This window comes from Pinus tabuliformis, chromosome J (genome assembly GCF_031772625.1).
Source record: "Pinus tabuliformis cultivar Carrire ecotype Pingquan chromosome J, CPIR1, whole genome shotgun sequence".
In the NCBI taxonomy this organism is placed as follows: Eukaryota; Viridiplantae; Streptophyta; class Pinopsida; order Pinales; family Pinaceae; genus Pinus; species Pinus tabuliformis.
This window is the reverse complement of record NC_142295.1, coordinates 625,745,852-625,762,910: the sequence shown is the minus strand read 5'-3', so window position 1 is coordinate 625,762,910 and position 17,059 is coordinate 625,745,852. Positions and strand designations below refer to the sequence as shown.

The following is a 17,059-nucleotide window of genomic DNA, read 5'->3' as shown; positions in this document are numbered from 1 at the left end:
GGTATTCATAGTGTTTGTATTACTGTCATGTCCCTTCTCAAACACATTGGTAACAGGGTGCTGCTACACAATTTTGCACATTTTTTTCTAAGGAAGAGGGCCCCACACTTTCGACTTAGGGACTTAGGGGCCAAATCGACTTTATTTAGCTACTAGTGGAATGTGGGGGACACCCACATAGGAGTTCGAATTAGCCATTTGATATGCTTGGAGGGAAAATTGAATGGGTGGATGGAAGGGCCCACATGAAGCTAAGGGCCCCAATGAGTTATAAAGAGAGCAACTCTCATTTTGTTTTTATCTTGAACATTTGCAAACAAACACTCTTTTGTATGCTCCTCTACTTAGTGAGTCTACCAGTTATTTGGCCACTACTTTCTCACGCGAGAGATTCAACCTCTTCTTCGGGGGACCATCTGTGCCCACCCTAGGGAGGCTGTTCCACAAGAGTTTTAGGGAGTTCAACACAGTCACACACTTCAACCAACAACGCAGAAAAGGGAACTGCGTATTTCCTGGGCAACCAGAAAACACGTAGGAGGAGTTGGAAGCCAGCGAGGAGGTTTGTTGCTTTTGGGGAGTTCCGGGAGCTGAGGAGGCTGCTTGTTGAGAAAATTTTTCCTAGGATTTGCAGCTAGCTAGACCAATGCATCAGTTGTACGAATTTCTGGGCAGAGGATTGCGCAGAGCCCTGTAGCAGCGATTTCGTGGGGCTTGGAAGAGCAGTTAATCTTGGCCAAGAGCCATCTGCGGAGCAAGGAGTTGGATAGCACAGGTAAAACCAGCGTTTCAGAAGTGTTTAGAGAGGGATTTGCAGACTGTTTCCTGCAAGTCAAATTTGGCAGCAGAAGCTAGGGAGAGGCTCCAAGGATGCTAAAAATCCAAAGTCAAAACCAGAAAAATTCCCTTCTGAGTTTTTCTGGGTTTTGCCCAAGGAGTCCGAAGCTGAAAGGATATAATTTTCTTGGCAGTTTTTGGGCACATTCCAGCTGGTCGAAGTTCAGTAGGGCAACAGTTCACTGGGGCAACGCAGTGCTGATTGGTGCAGCAGCTGGGCAGCCTTCAGCGCAGCGATTTTCCCACTTGGGGTTCATCTTGCTTGTTCATTGGGACAAACCCAGGTGCACCATTCCATTTCATATTGTATCTAGCCCTCTGATTTTTAATAATATGGCTCAACAGTCCCTGATTGGCAGCGTTTTCATGGATGTCTAATGTGTGTTTTTATTTTTATATGCTGCTACACTATTTATTTGTTTAATGTCACTCACATTCCTACTTAGGAACATTACATTTACAATGCTATATTCTGTATTTCTAGGATATACATGGCCAAATAATTCACTTGTATACTATATATGAGACAATTCCCTTAATAAGCTACTGTGTTTGTTAAAGACTTTGTTAATTCAGAATCTGAGATTCTGAACTTATTTATTCCCAGACTAACCAAGAACATCTGGTTAAATTCCAATGAATCTGATACATGATTATTGCGAAATATGATAGGGGCAGAGTGTTGTATACCTTACTAGTGCCACATGAAATTCTAGAGACTATGTACAAGACTATTCTAAAAGTATTATGCTATTTTGGGACCCAAACTAGTTTTCATAGACTGTACATGAAAGTTACAAATTTTGTGACTAGTATTAGCTTCTATTGTTAGTAACCTAGTTGTCAACTATACTGTCTGCCCATATATTTTAGATTATTAATAACTTGTTATAATATCTAGTATGTGCACATGTTGATTGTGTGCTGTTGCTAGGTTAATGGATTATTTTGAAATTGCTTGCAGGTGTATGATGAAGACTTGGGTGCAATAGAACCACACTATAGGTTCTATTATGATTGTTTGATGAGACCAAACTCCCGTTTTGTGATAACTGCCCTGAAAAGAATTGCTGAGAAGGATTTCAGTATTGTAGCAACAGGACACGGCCCTCTTTTAAGGTACAATGTAGCTGAACTGTTGAATAAATATGAAACATGGAGCAAACAAGCACTGGAGAAGCAGCTGGCTACAGTGGCAGTCCTTTATGTCTCTGACTATGGATTTAGTGATCGACTATCTCAGGTATGGTTTTAAAATTAAACATATGCTATCATATATTTTCCAACACCTGCTAGTGGGTGCACAGATGTCGGTTTTGATTGATATGGTATTTGCACTTTATGGTTGGATGATTCAAATTGTAAAATAAAAAATGGTACACTGGTTCTTTAGTAAATTTGTTATTACTTTTGTTTGTAGAAATAAATATATTAACTGACAGTAAACATAATGCTTCACAAAACATGTGAGCAATTACAGATGTTGATTTTCCAGAGAAGTTTAACGTAAAGGGCTGTAGTGGTCAACCTTCACTGTAAATGGCCTTAGATATTTGTATCCCCTCATGTCGAATTGAACAATGGAGTGTTTAGGCTAACCACACCATTCTAATTATTTACCTCCACTAGTTTGTCAACAACCAAAGTGAAGGTTTCAATATTTCAAGAGACAAGTTGGTTAGTAATCAAAGTGCACTGATTGCAAAGAAGATTTCAAACATTCCAGTCATTATTGTGTTTGAATGCAGTGTTATATTTTCCAGATTTATTTCATATTCAACTTCTTGAGCAAAATGGTAACTCTCAGTCAACGGAGGATTATGTATAGTTGATTCAGAAAAAATAGATCTTTTGAGAGTTTACCACAGTTTATGTTTCAGTGAGAATAGAGTTCTTGTCTATTTACCTGTCTTTTGATAAATCAGAACTAGGTTTTTATATTAATTGAAACAAACAGAATCAACATCAACAAACATGGAGGAACATCAAAAACTGTAATATCCCTTTTTTAAATATTTTTTTTTTTTCAGAAATTCTTCTATGAAATTTCTTCAGAAAATGTGCATAATGATTCTTGCCAATAATTTTGCAGAATTAAAACTAATACAAAGCTTATAAACAAATTTCACTGCAAAACAACTATTTATTTATTTATTACTAAGAAGGAAATTGCATCAAATTCACTTGAGAGGAACTTGACAATAGGTAAGCTGGAGAAACTTGGTCTTCTTCAAAATCCTTCTCTAGTTGGACTCCCTTATCTGCAATGTATGCTGCTACAGCGTATTGCACCCATTTTTTCACCATTTTAAGGAAGCAGAATCCAAAAGTTTGAAGGATTTTTTCAAAGTTCAGAATCATCAACCATCAGTCAGTTATGTCATTGTAAATCCATTCTGCAATTTTGTAATGTAAATGATGCTAGTATGACCGTTTAATTATGTAACCACCTACGTAAGCCCTATGTCACAGGGTTCGGCAAACCTGAAGGTTCAGGTTCGAAATTCGCCGAACCTGAAAAAAATTTTTGAAATTCGTTCAGGTTCGTCGAACCTGATCGGCGAACCTGAACGAATTCGAACCTAATCGAACCTGATCGAACCTGAAAATCGAACCTGAAAAATCGAATTTGAAGATCGAACCTGAACGTACTTTAAGGCGAATTTCAGCGGTTTTTTTGAGGTTCGATGGTTTTCTTTTGGCAGTTTTGGGTCGCACACCGGTTTTCTTCATCGCTTCCCAGCCTGTTTCTCATTCCGTTTCCAATTATGTGTTAATAATTTCATTGCTGCGGCTGCCTAGCTGTTTAACTGTGCTGGTGTAACTATTTTGGATCCTATAATTAAGTTTTCGATGCACAACCAACTCGAACCCGAAGGGATTCCATGGGAGACGAAAGATTCAATAAACTATGTTCCGTGGGAAGCGAGCAATGGAATTACGTACGTCATGCTACTGTTTGTAATGGTGAAGCTATGACCCACTGAATCTACTATGCTGACTTTACTCTGGTTAAAGTTTTATAGTTTAATTAAGCGTGTTGTGTTTTAGAGCCTCGGTGATGTTAGAAAATAACGTTAATTATTATATAAAAAATAATTTATACATATATATCTTAAATTTTGATTTAAATTTTCAAATACAAAATATTGCTAATTTTATTATACGATGACGATGACAAGATGAAAGAATGGTTTACAGCTTTAGAGTTTAGTGTTGAAAAAATATTGTTATAAATATATATATATATAGTGTTGAGAAAATATTGCCATAAAAATATAAGTAAATAATTATATATATATATATATATATAAAATAATTATATATGAGATAATGTTTCATTCCGTCTTCTCTGGTTATATACCATTTAGTGCCGCTGTCTCTAATCTCTGCTACTCACTAGAGATATTTATTGGGAAGATAGATGGAAGGCATGAATAATATAAGATGGCGGTGGTGTACTTGGATGACGTTACTGCTGTTATTTAATGTAATTTCAATTTCAATTTCAATTTCAGTTTCACCTTCCGACCATAAGTTATAACAGCATCGTTGAAGTTCAGCTCCATTAAGTTATTGCAAACAGAATAGATTGTTGGCAGATACTCAAGAATAACTTCCCAAAATCCTGACAAATACTGTTTATGGATCGATTTTGAATTTTCTATTATTTTGTCATATATATATATATATATTGAAAAATATGTATAGTCGAACCTAATGTCGAACCTCATTCGAACCTGATCGGAAAATTCGAACCTGAATCGAACCTAATCGTTGTCGAACTCGAATTCGAACTCGAACCGTGTGACATAGTGTAAGCCTATGATTTTAGTAACGAATTTCATCCTAGGAGGTTTTTCGTCTCACTGATTATCAGTGTTTCTAAACATGGATGATTGACAAAGTTTTTCTTTCTAGCCTCAACCCCAAAGCTAGGGTGGAATTTATCGTCAAGGTCTTAGATGAGTTCTAGTGTTTTAGTCAAGTCTATTGTAAAAGTGATTTGGGAATAATTTAAGCTATTTGACTCAATTATTTTATTACAGATCACTTGGTCTACTAGATCATATTGTGTCTCAGAATTGGGCAGTGTTGTTAAAATCGCGATAAAATTTTATCCCCTACCCGCTTAAATCGATATTTTTATACCAAAAAATCGCGGCCTTTTTTTTATACCGATTTTTTCGGAAAAAATCGCGATTTTTATGGAAAAAATCGCAGATGGTTGGGGTAGCGGGCTTTTAATAGGCAAAAACGATTTTTTTTATGTCATTATGCTGTCTGCGCGTGGAGGAGGAGGAGAAGAGGTGAGGGAGAGGAGCTGAAGGGTTTTCGTCAAATTTGGGAGCGAATCCAAGTGGTTTTAGGAGAAATCCAAGACAAGATCACCAATTTGTCCATAAAAAAGGTATGTAGATTAATTTTTTTTGTTTTGCTTCTATAAAAACTTTGTTTTTCATTGTTTTTAAAGAATTTTTTGTAATTTTTCATTGATTTGGGATGGGTAATTTGTTATGACTATGAGAACCAATTTTTTATTTTTATTTTCTCATTTTTTTTAAACATTGTTTATTTTTTTTGAATTTTCATTGTTTTTTGGCATTTGCCATTGGCATTTGGTTGGGTAACTTGGGTTTGGAAATTGGGATTTTGGAAATAATTAACTTGTAATTTTGTAAATGCTAAATTGTAATTTGTATTATGTAATCCTAAATTCCTATTTCCTAATCCTTATTTTTCCATAGGTTTGCAAATTCAAAATTCAAAAACAAACATGCCAAGGAAATTGGATCCTTTCTGGGAATATGGTGAACCTAAAACTCCGAATGATAGACAAAACTTGTATTGCAAGTTGTGTGGAAAGGAGATATTCGGGGGGGTGTACAGGTTGAAGTTCCACCTTGCACAAATCCCTGGACATGATGTGGGGTCCTGTATAAATACAAGTCCTGAAATTATCCAAAGAGCCATGAGAGCATTGGGAGAATTAAAGCACACTAGAGAGGCCAAAGAAGAACTCAAAAGGCAACTAAAAAGGTCAGCTGAAGGAAGTGGGCCAAGTGGCACTGGTTCTACTGCAGCGTCAGTCAATCCGGTAGCTGCATCATCATATTTTGTTCCTCGAACCACACCTGGTTCACAACCAACTATCGGTTCAATGCTAAAAAGAACTGAAAAAGAACAAGCTGACAGGTTGATGACAAAATTTCTCCTCTGGAGTGATATTCCTTTCAGCATTGTAAGGAATAATCCATTTTTCCAACCTACTGTTGATGCTATTGCCAGTGTTGGCCCGGGGTACAAAATCCCTTCTCTTCATGATTTCAGAGGCTGGCTTCTTCAAGATGAAAAATGTGATTGCACCCAAAGATTGGAGGATTTTAGGGCATCATGGGCACAAACAGGATGCACTGTTATGTCAGATGGTTGGACTGACCAAAAGGGGAGAACCCTTATAAACTTCTTGGTTAGTTGTCCCAAGGGGACTATGTTTATCAAATCTATTGATGCAACTCATCAAATCAAAGATGCAAGAACTTTATGTGATTTGTTGGATGTGTTTATTTTGGAGGTGGGTGCAGAAAATGTTGTCCAAGTCATAACGGACAATGCTGCAAATTATGTTGTTGCTGGTAGAATGCTTATGGACAGGCATTCTACTTTATTTTGGACACCTTGTGCTGCCCATTGTATTGATTTGATGTTAGAGGACATAGGGAAAATTCCCTTTGTCAAAGAGATTGTTGACTCATCAAAAAGCATCACAAAATTTATTTACAATCACACATTTGTGCTTAGCTTGATGAGAAAATGCACCAACAACAAAGAGTTGGTGCGCCCCGCCATTACACGGTTTGCGACGAGTTTCATATCTCTTCAATCCCTCTTGAATTCTATGTGGGATTTGAAGAGAATGTTTCTTTCAGAGGAGTGGCGTGCTTCGTCAATGAGCCGCAAACCAGAAGGAGAGGCCGTGTGCAGACTAGTTTCATACCAGGAAGACTTCTGGGCGGGAGTGCAGGAAGTGTGCGCTGTTACTGAACCTTTGGTAAAGGTTCTTCGGTTGGTTGATGGTGAGAAGCCCGCAATGGGCTATTTGTATGAAGCCATGGACAGGGCCAAAGAAGCCATTCGGTCCTACTATGATGATAAGGGAGATGATGGGTTTCAGAGACAACTCCTTCTATGGGAAGTCATTGATGAGCGATGAAACAACACACTCCATCGTCCCATTCATGCTGCTGGGCTTTTCCTGAACCCTGCATTTTCTTATGCATGTGGGTTTGATTTTGATGTTGAGGTCATGGAAGGATTATTAACCCGTGTCCAGAAGATGGTGAGATCTCCAGAAGAACGTATAGAGATCTCTAGACAAATTGAGACATATAAGATGTCAGGTGGCACATTTGGCTTTGAGATGGCTGTCACTGATAGGACGATTAAAATGCCAGGTATTTTTTAGTTTTACTTTGTAACTTTGTTTCAAATTTCATTGTCTCTTCAAATTCCATTTTTTTCTTATGTTTATTTAAAATTTTATTTGTAATTTTGTTGTAGACGCATGGTGGAAGATGTATGGTGGCAGAGTACCCCTTTTGCAAAAGCTTGCCGTACGCATCCTCAGCCAAACATGCAGCTCCTCGGGATGTGAGCGCAATTGGAGTGTATTTGAAAAAATACACAACAAGAAGCGCAATAGGTTAACACTTAAACATTTAAAATATTGCAAATTTCCAAATAAATTTTTGAATTCATTAAAGTTTTAAACAATATTTTTTTTATAATATTAATTATTAATTATTATTTCATGAACTTTGTACAGGTTGGAGTCCCATAGACTTAATGACATGGTCTATGTCTACTACAATCTTCGATTGTGGGTGAGACAACTAGAGAAGACACCTGATACGGAAGCCATCTCATTGGATGGGATTGACACCACTGCTGAATGGAGGGTTGAGACCGAGAGGCCTCTCATGGATCCCACTGATGATTGGTTAGTGCAGGATGAGGGGGAGGAGGAGGGGGAGGAGGAGGAGCAGGAGCAGGAGCAGGAGGAGGAGCAGGTGGAGGAGGAGGAGCAGGAGGAGGAGGTGACACCGCCTACCCGGGCTACCACTACCACCAGTAGAGGACGTGGTCTCCGTCTACCTCAGCCTCCTGTAGCTGCTACTACTAGTTCTTCAGCTTCTAGAGCACGTCAGACTCCACTGCCATTTCCACCAGCACAGGCACCAGCTTCTACATCTAGAGGGAAAGAGAAAGTTGTGCCATTTTCTCGCAAGAGGGGCAGAGGAAATCAATAGGATTAGACTTTCATTTTATTGTATATGACATTATGACATGATGAGATACATTATCATATTTTTTGTTGATATTTTGAGGCTGAGTTGGGACTCAGGACTTACTATTCAGGACATGATTCAATGTTATGTGTGATTTTAGCACTAGAAATGATATTAAACATCTTATATATTAGTTTTTTTATCATATTTATGTGTCAATGTATTTATTTTATGTTGTAGATGGTTTAGATATTAAAAAAATTGAAAAAAAATGAAAAAAAATGAATATTTTTGTGCCATTCGCTTTTTTTCCCGCTTTTTTCCTGCTTTTGTCGATTTTTTCCGCTTTTTTCCCGGCGCCGATTAAATCCCGCTCGCGCTTTTAACAACATTGGAATTGGGTAAGTATTTTGAGGGTTTATAACGAATTGTTGAAAAGTGTAACTAGGTTCGGTCTTCATGATAACATGTAATTATGATTTTATGTAATGAGATGTAAAGAAGAAAAATAAAATTATTGTATTGACTTGTTTCATGAGTTTCATGAGCAAGAGATTTTGTCTTTGAGTCAAGACTCCCATTGAGAGTCTTTAGGAATTATTTGTCATCTAGACATAAAATGATAGAGTCATTGTCATGTAAATGATAGAGTCATTGTCATGTAATGAAGTCATGTTACACTTTGTAAAAGGTCAAAATTGTCTATGTAAAGTATCCTCCAAAACCTTGTCACTTATCCTCTTCAAGTCAGCCTACAACAATGGAAGAACTTGCTAGAAGAAGTCGGCCTACCTACTTGAGATCATGTCGGCCTAAGGGACATGAGGTGAGGTGTATAAGTAGCCACACTTGGCCTCAATTAGAAGCAAGAAACTCGACAAGGATTCGGTGAAGAAGTACGAAGAATGTAATGATCCTAAATAGGAATACAAGTGATAACAAGCAAATAATAAATGCTGCAAATTACAAAAACGAAATATTCAACAAATACCCATATAAAAAGTGCAAATGGAGAACTTTTGAGCCATTTTATTATATTTTTGCAAGTCAAATACAATAGATGATGGAATGGTGCACCTAGGCTTGTCTCAAAGGACAAGTAGGACCAAACCCACGTAGGAAACTGGTTGAGCTGAAGGCTGCTCAACTGCTGCACCAATCTACATTGCACTCCCTAGAAAATTGTTGCTCTGCTGAAGTTCGAATGCCTTGAAGGTGTTGACCACTATCGGTCAACTTCCCACAGCAGTACACCCCCTTTTTCTCTGCAAAAAGGGTAGCGCTTGATCGACATATCCATGCCATTCTACAGTCATCGGCAGCTTCATCAATTTATGTTGTAAACCCAGTCTGCATGTATAAATTGTAAATAATCTTAGCAGATATGAGTCATGTCTGTCAATTGCCTAGGTGGACCTAATTTTCTAAGTGATAATCTACGTCCCGGAAGGTTTTTCGTCTCACCGATCCATGATCGGCAGAGTTTTCCTTCAGCCTAACCCCAAAGCCGGGATGGATTTTGTCACTAGAATCTTAGGAGAATCCTAGTGTGTTAATCTGCTAGATTATAGTTGTGTCGCAGAACTGGGTGGTTTATGAGGGTCTATGTCAAAAGGGTTTTCCCCCCTTGGGATGTAAAGTTGTAAAAGTCATGATGTAAAGTGTCTTGAGGGATGAGAAATGTTTTAATCCCCTCATAAGTCCTAAGTCCTAGGTCCTAGGTAAATTTTCCCAAAAGCTAAGTTCAAGGATCCATTTTAAAAAATAAATAATAAAATAAAGTGAAAACTAAAAAATAATAAAATAATAATATTTTGAGTAAATAAATGCAGAATTTCAATTTTTAATGCATTAAAAATTCGACGGATGAGATTAAGAGATATCTTGATCCTCATCGACGGTCGAGATCATCTTGACATTGATCACTTGAACTAGCTGTTGGGATCTTTTCCTTTAAATAGGGTGCTAAGGGTCATTTGAGATCATTCGATCTGTGAGTCTTGTGCTGAAGAAGCTCTCTTGTAATCTGTTTCTGGTTAATAAAAGAAGACTTTGGGGTTCAAATCTTGCTGGTGTTACTCTCTGGAAGTGCTGTGAGCTATTCTATTTTCTGCATATTTTTTTTTTCAGCCATTAATAACAGCTTATTATAGAGTATTGTGAGGAAAGGTATCTTGTTCACTTGCTAGGGTTTGAATGATATTAGGGTTTCTGGAGTAATGGCAGGTACCTCCATTACTTTCTGAAAACTAGTATTATTTTCTCTCTCTTTACTAATGGTTGAAGTGAGTTGTGCAGGGAACCATTATTGAAGAAAACCAGTGGGCGTTTGGGGAAGTTCTAGGCTGAACCAGCCAACTCCCACAAGCTTTTCCTTGCAGAGCCTAGCTAGTTTTTTACCCTGGGTTGATCATTTAGTTTCTTTTCTAAGTTTGCATGAGAGATTTTCTGAAGTTTTTTTCATAATAAATCTAATATTTTGAAAATATTACTGCTGTTATTGCTAAATCTGGCTGTTAAAGGGTCGAAATCTGTAAATTACTCAGCTGATCTGGGGTTTCAAATTTTGCTTTATACACAGATTTCATTAGGGTTTTATTTTCTTTTAATTGCAGGTACAGGGTTTCTGGAGCGGGAAAGATTGAAAATTTTGTGATCAAGTTACTGGATTTCAAATACTATTGCCCTCTTCTGCTGCCATCTTCCTTAGCTGCTTTGACCCCCTATGCATCCACTGCTACTGGGATAGCTAATTTCTGCAATATTGTCAATTGCTACCCATCCTCAACATCAATCCTTGAGCCGCCGTCCGCTTTCCCATTCTCGACAGCAGCTCCACGCAGCCTTTTCTCCTACCCAGCAGACATTGTTACCATTCCTTGCCTTACCCACGCACTGCAAAACCTGCGCACTTGTGCTGGCCGTTTTCGTGGGTGCGTTCTGGCATATAGTCCTCAACGTACACCTGTTTGCTCTCATCGCACCTCTAGACAGCAGCCACGTCTTGCCCTCCTCACCTGTAAAAATTTGCGTGTGGCTGCCACTGAGAAAACTTGCGTAGACCTACAAACGTTCAGGGTTTTTCTTAGTTCACCGTCGAGCTCATCCCATCACGCAGACGTTTTCTTCACGCAATTGACGTGCGATGATCTCAAGTATCGATTTTCATTTTTCTGATATGTGCGTGGGCATGACTACGTGTGATCAACAGGTAAGAGAAGCATAGGTTGAGAACCTTTCACGTGAACTATTTCTCTCCATCAAACGCCAGGTAATATCCCCAAAACATAAATCGTTCAAATGCCAGGTAAAATCTGATTTGTATGAAAGGCGTATTTTTTTTCTTCATGTTGCAGCATCGTTTTGATTTTCAACGTGAGCAGTAATTTTTAACGTGGTTTCAGTTTTTAATTCATTCTTTTATTTGAATAGCGTAAGTCCTTTCTATGATTTGTTCTCCTTTATAAAAATAAAAATAAAAAAAGGAAAAAAAAAAAGAGAAATTCGATATCGTTGTATTTTTTGATTTGTATTAGATTTTCATTTTTTTATTATTTTCTTTAGACTAGGTTATATTAGATTTTATTTTAGGTTTGTTTATTAAATTTTAGATTTAGGTTTTGTTCAAATTTTAGTTTAATATTTATAATTTAATTTAGGTAGTTTAAATTTCTTTTAAATCATAAAAAAAAAAAAAAAAAAAATTCTTTTCTTCTGAAGTGTAGACTTAGTTTTTTTATTTAGTTTTATTTCTTAGCTTTAAATTTTTTCCGTATTTGAAAAGCATAAAAAATATTGTGGGAAATTTTTGCCAGGTTTAGTCTTGGCTCATCGCGTTTTACTTTTCCTGCTGAGATTCAAATTTTTTGATGTGGAATGAATGTTTATCATTTTAGACAAGCCTGCACATGAATGATCATCTTAAAGATTAGTTGCATGAATATGATATCGGGTTAATGATTCATAATTGCGTGGTTGTTTAAAGCATTGATCTTTTCGAAATTTTTAATTGTTGGATATCGTTATTGAGCTTTAATCATTATAAAAACTTTGTGGTTTTAACAGATATCTTGCACTGTTCTAGTTATTTGATGATAAATGATTGCTACACATGGTTTACATTTCTGAAATATTTACTAAGTGATTGTTTAAAAAATCAAACCCATAAGGCACTGGTCCGCTAAAATTAATAAAATCTTTTTAGTGCTTCGTGTCTCCCAGCCCAACTGGTCGACAGCTGGTCTTCATCACCTCATAGGGTCTACCCTCCTTAGCCGCGGGAGACAGGCTTAAACGGAGAGATCGGGGATCAGAATGACAGCCCCTGGTCTGAGCGTTGTCGTGTCAACTTGTGCTACAACAGAAGGTACACCAAAACTGCCCAGACATTTATATGCTTTTAACCTCGGACTCCTTGGCCAAAACACAAAAAAACCCAGAAGGATTTTTGCTGGTTTGGACTTCTGATTTTCGATCCCCTTGGAGCCTCACCTCAGCTCTTGTTGCCAATTTCGACTTGCTGGAAACTGCCTGCAAATCCACCTGAAAACTCCAAAATGTTGGGTTCACCTGTGCTATCCAATGCCTAACTCCCCGGATGATCTCTTGGCCCAACTCAGCGACTCCCAAGTACCACAAAAATCTTCTGTGTGGCCTCTGCATTGTCCCTCAGCCCAGCAGTTCGAATTGCTGGAATGCTGGGTCAGCTGGCTGTAAAACCCAGCAAGAACACTGGTCTAATGCTGCTACCTTAGCTCCTTGATCTCCCGACAAGCGATGTGATCCCTGCTGGTCTCAAACTCCCTTTGCGTGATTCCTGGCTGCCCAGAAATATGCACTCCCTACTCTGCGCTGGTTGTTGGTGTGTGTCATTGCTCCGGAACTCCTAAAAACTCCTATGGAAAAGCCTCCCTAAGGCGGGCACGAATGGTCCCCTAAAGTAGAGGCTGAATCTCTTGCGTCAGAGACTCGTGGCTAAACAACTAGTGGACTCGCTAAACAACAGAGTGAATAGATATGTGTTTGTTTGCAAATGTCAAAGATGATCCCAAAATGAGAGTTGATCTCTCCTTATAGTTCCTTAGGCCTTCTAGGCCTCATGTGGGCCCCTCCATCCACCCATTTGACTTCCCTCCAAGCATATCAAATGGCTAGTTCGAATTCCTCATGTGGGTGGTCCTCACATTCCACTAGCTGCTAAATAAAGTCGATTTGGCCCCCAATTCCCTAAGTCGAAAGTGTGGGGTCCTCTTCTTTAGTAAAAAATGTACAAAATTGTGCAGCAATGCCCTGTTACTAATGTTCTTGAGAAGGGACATGACAGTCCTTCCCTCCCAAATGTTGCTTGCCTTCAAGCAACCTCAAAGCTGGGCGCTCCAATATATGCTCACCCTCTCAGGTGGCATCCTCATCTAGCAAGTTCTTCCAGCGCACCAAGAACTCCCTGATGGTTATGCTCCTCAGTCTCCTCTCCCTGCTCTCCAAAATGGCCTCTAGTTCCAACACCAAGTGGCGCACATCATCTAGTGGGGGTAGATCAACTGCGGCTATCACTTGTTGTCCCAACACCCTCTTAAGGCATGAGACATGAAAAACATTGTGGATCCTACTCCCCTGAGGCAACTCCAACTCGTCTAATCACCCCGATAGGGCCCATAGAAGCATGGTTGTAAATTCTCGGCCCCCTTCTGTTTCAGCGTTGACTGCTTGTAAGGTTACAGCTGGAGGTATACCAAGTCCCCCTCCTCAAAGTGTCTCTGTCCTGTGCTAGTCTGCATAACATTTTTGCTGATTTTGGGCTGTCACCAATTTATCCTTGAGAGCCTTGAGGATATTTTATCTCTCTTAGACTCAGTCTTTAGCCTTTGGGGCCCAGCTGTCTCCAAAAACAATATCAGCAAAAGACAATGTAAGGACCTTAAATTCAAATATCAAAATATGTAATTTAACACAAAATTTAAATAATTTAACTAATGAATACCAACTTGTTTGCTCTGTTGCGAAGCTCTACTGCAATTGTTCTGCTATAATTTTGTCCTGGCTGCAGTTCTTGTCTCGGCTACGTTACCAAAACGGCCAAAACCACCCTGTCGAATTGGGTACAACCTGGGTACACAGTCTCAAAATTCTTTCCAATCGAAGCACCCTGATCCCCCGTGCCCAAAAACTCCAGTACAATCAAGACTCAAGAGTGTCTGTATCTCTGTGTTAAAATTGTTCTCTGTTTTTCCTCCTCTCCCTTCTCAAGATTTCCTTCCTCCTTTTAATTCCCCGTCCACCGCCTTCCTCCCATCTCTGTGTCAATATATTTTGTTACGTGTAACTTTATGAAATCAAATCTCATTTGATTTCGTTGATTTTATTTGGATACATAGATTTGATTTAATAGAATTTATTTATTATTTTAATGAATTAATTTGATTTATTTAATTTATAATTTTAATTAATTTATATTATTATTTTATTAATTTTAAATTTTAAATTTTAATTTGTAAATTAAAATTAACATTTTCTGTTGATTTTAAGGATTTATCATATATATGATATTCTGGTGAGGTATTAATTCATTACCTTAAATTATATCTCCTCTTGTAGTAACTAGCTTATATATATAGTGCGATACATGCGGGTCCATGCATACGTAGCTATCTATGGAGGTCTCGTATGTATGCTAATACTCGTATTTTATTTATAGGTGGATCATTACATACATCTCTCCTTCCAAAAAACTTCATCCCGAACTTAGGGTTTTTAAAATATATTTGTGATTAATGTGAATATATAAGTCTTTATATTTCAAGATTGAATTCGTTTTATATGGGTATTTAAAATTTGTTTTCTTAAATATTTTAAGATTTTACAACTAAAATATTCATGTTCTGCCCCTGTTGGTTCCCCTAGCTACTCTAGAATCATCCTATCCTTCCTAATCTCTTCCGCTTCCATGCTATCCGTCCTCTACTAGAGTGTGCCATGGCGTCAGCTATACTGACTAATCATTCATAGGCTCTCAAGGATATCAGCATCGATTATACCAACCTGATTGCCCAGTAAGCATATGACAGTCATCATTACACGTCTACGAGAGCGTGATTCGCACAGTCCTCCCATGACTCCAGGTTTTAGAGGATAAATGGTGGGCAATACCTCCACCCCTCCTAGTGGGACCTGAGTCAATGATCTCTCATGGAACTTCATTGAGCCTTAATTGTACTGAAGTTTTTGTTATCACGTGGCCATTTTGATATCCTGCAATGTAAACACTTGTCCATATATTATAACATATGCATCAATATTTATAAAATAAACAGTTTCTGTATAGCTCATACATGTTATCTACAGTATAACATATTTGGTCATGTCCTGCTCATGTTATTGGCTTTCATATTGAAATTGTAATCATTCTTTTACTTCTATCTCATTAATCATATCGATATGCATAAATGAAGCAAAATTTATAATATCTTAATTCATGTCATAATTCAGGATTTAGATTATATAACAAGGTTCATCAAATATTGAACTTTATCTTGGTATTCATAACTCAGTAAGGTTAATTTAAATAACATATTTCATCTTGGTATCCACGTACCAGTGGAATTAAGCAGATAACATATATCATATTTCAGTAACATAAAAATTCACATCTATATGTGATCCTTCCAAAAATGGTTTTGAGTATTTGATTTAAAGTAAAATAAATATATAGAAAATATGGCTTAGTGTTTTTCAAAATTGACACAAGTTGGAGCATTTTTGACATCTGATTTCTGTATCTTCCCAAGTAGCCGATCCAGGGCTATACTTGTCCCACTGGACCTTAATTTGGTTTACTAGACGATTCCTGAGTTGTCGAACCCTACATTCTAGTATACGTAATGGTTCGACCAAAACGATTCCCTCGTTTGATACCTGCAGTTCCTTCCATTGAAGGTTATGAGATTTGTCAGCTATCTAATGCCTTAATACGGATACATGAAATACATTATGAACTTTATGCAGGTAAGGTGGCAGTGCAATATGATAGGTGATAGGTCCAAATTTTTCCATGACTTTACATGGTCCAAAAATCGGGGTGACAACTTTGTTCATTTTCCGAATTGGATAGTGCTTTTATTTGGTTTGATGCAGATGAAAACCTGATCCCCTACGTCATATTTCTTATTAGTTCTGTGAGCATCAGCATAAGTGTTGTTAAAATCGCGATAATATCGCGATATTATCATTTTATCGTGATAATTTCCCGTTGCCGATATTATCGCGAGTAATATCCGAAAGTATTGCTAGTTTTTTTTATACCCGTTTTTTTCTGTTTTTATTGCGGGCAATCGGGGTAGCGAGGTTTTATAAGGGATGCTAAATGTTCAAAATGCAATTTCTTTTGAAAGAAACAAATAATTTTTGGGTGGACCCTAGTATTGATATGCTATTCATGGTAATGTTAAATTCTTAGAGTAAAAGTGACATTCTCCTTAGTCTTCATTTTCATCCTTTTACTTAAATTTTTAACATTACCATGAAATGACTCAGGATGTTTGAGAGTGGTTCCGGCCTCATTGGATCTCATATGGAGGAAGTAGAATTTTAGATTTCATTCAAAATCCAGCAGACTTATCAGTTTTTCAGTATTTCAGGATTGGGAGATTCTAATGTTTCCAGGTGACACCACCTGCCCGGGCTACCCCTGCCACCAGTAGAGGACGTGGTCTATCTCCTATAGCTCCTACTTCTAGTTCTTCAGCTTCTAGAGCATAGCAGACTCCACTTCCAACTCCACCAGCACCAACATCTACATTTAGAGGGAAAGGGAAAGCTGTGGCATTTTCTGCAAGAGGGGCAGAGGAAATCAATAGGATTAGACTTTAGTTATTTTCTTTATTTTATTGTATATGACATTATGACATGATGAGATACATTATTATATTTTATGTTGA

General features: G+C 37.7%; 2 protein-coding genes across 2 annotated transcripts in view; both read left to right on the top strand.

Moving 5' to 3' along the window:
• LOC149228500 (uncharacterized) overlaps positions 1-17,059 on the top strand; it is a 323,052-nt gene that overhangs the window by 205,874 nt on the left and 100,119 nt on the right. The window contains exon 4 of the mRNA XM_089378243.1: positions 1,802-2,080. Coding sequence (XP_089234369.1) covers positions 1,802-2,080 — 279 coding nt within the window. The remainder of the gene's footprint in view (positions 1-1,801; positions 2,081-17,059) is intronic.
• On the top strand, positions 7,370-8,280 carry LOC149228501 (uncharacterized). Its single transcript, XM_089375693.1, has 2 exons — positions 7,370-7,540; positions 7,664-8,280. The coding sequence occupies exons 1-2, from the start codon at positions 7,413-7,415 to the stop codon at positions 8,145-8,147; spliced, it is 612 nt and encodes a 203-aa protein (XP_089231819.1). The 5' UTR covers positions 7,370-7,412; the 3' UTR covers positions 8,148-8,280.

Excerpts from the sequence above, each read along its gene's own strand:
- LOC149228501 (XM_089375693.1), top strand. The coding sequence starts at position 7,413 with ATGTATGGTGGCAGAGTACCCCTTTTGCAAAAGCTTGCCGTACGCATC. Across the intron at positions 7,541-7,663 it reads CACAACAAGAAGCGCAATAG|GTTGGAGTCCCATAGACTTA; the intron begins GTTAACACTTAA and ends AACTTTGTACAG.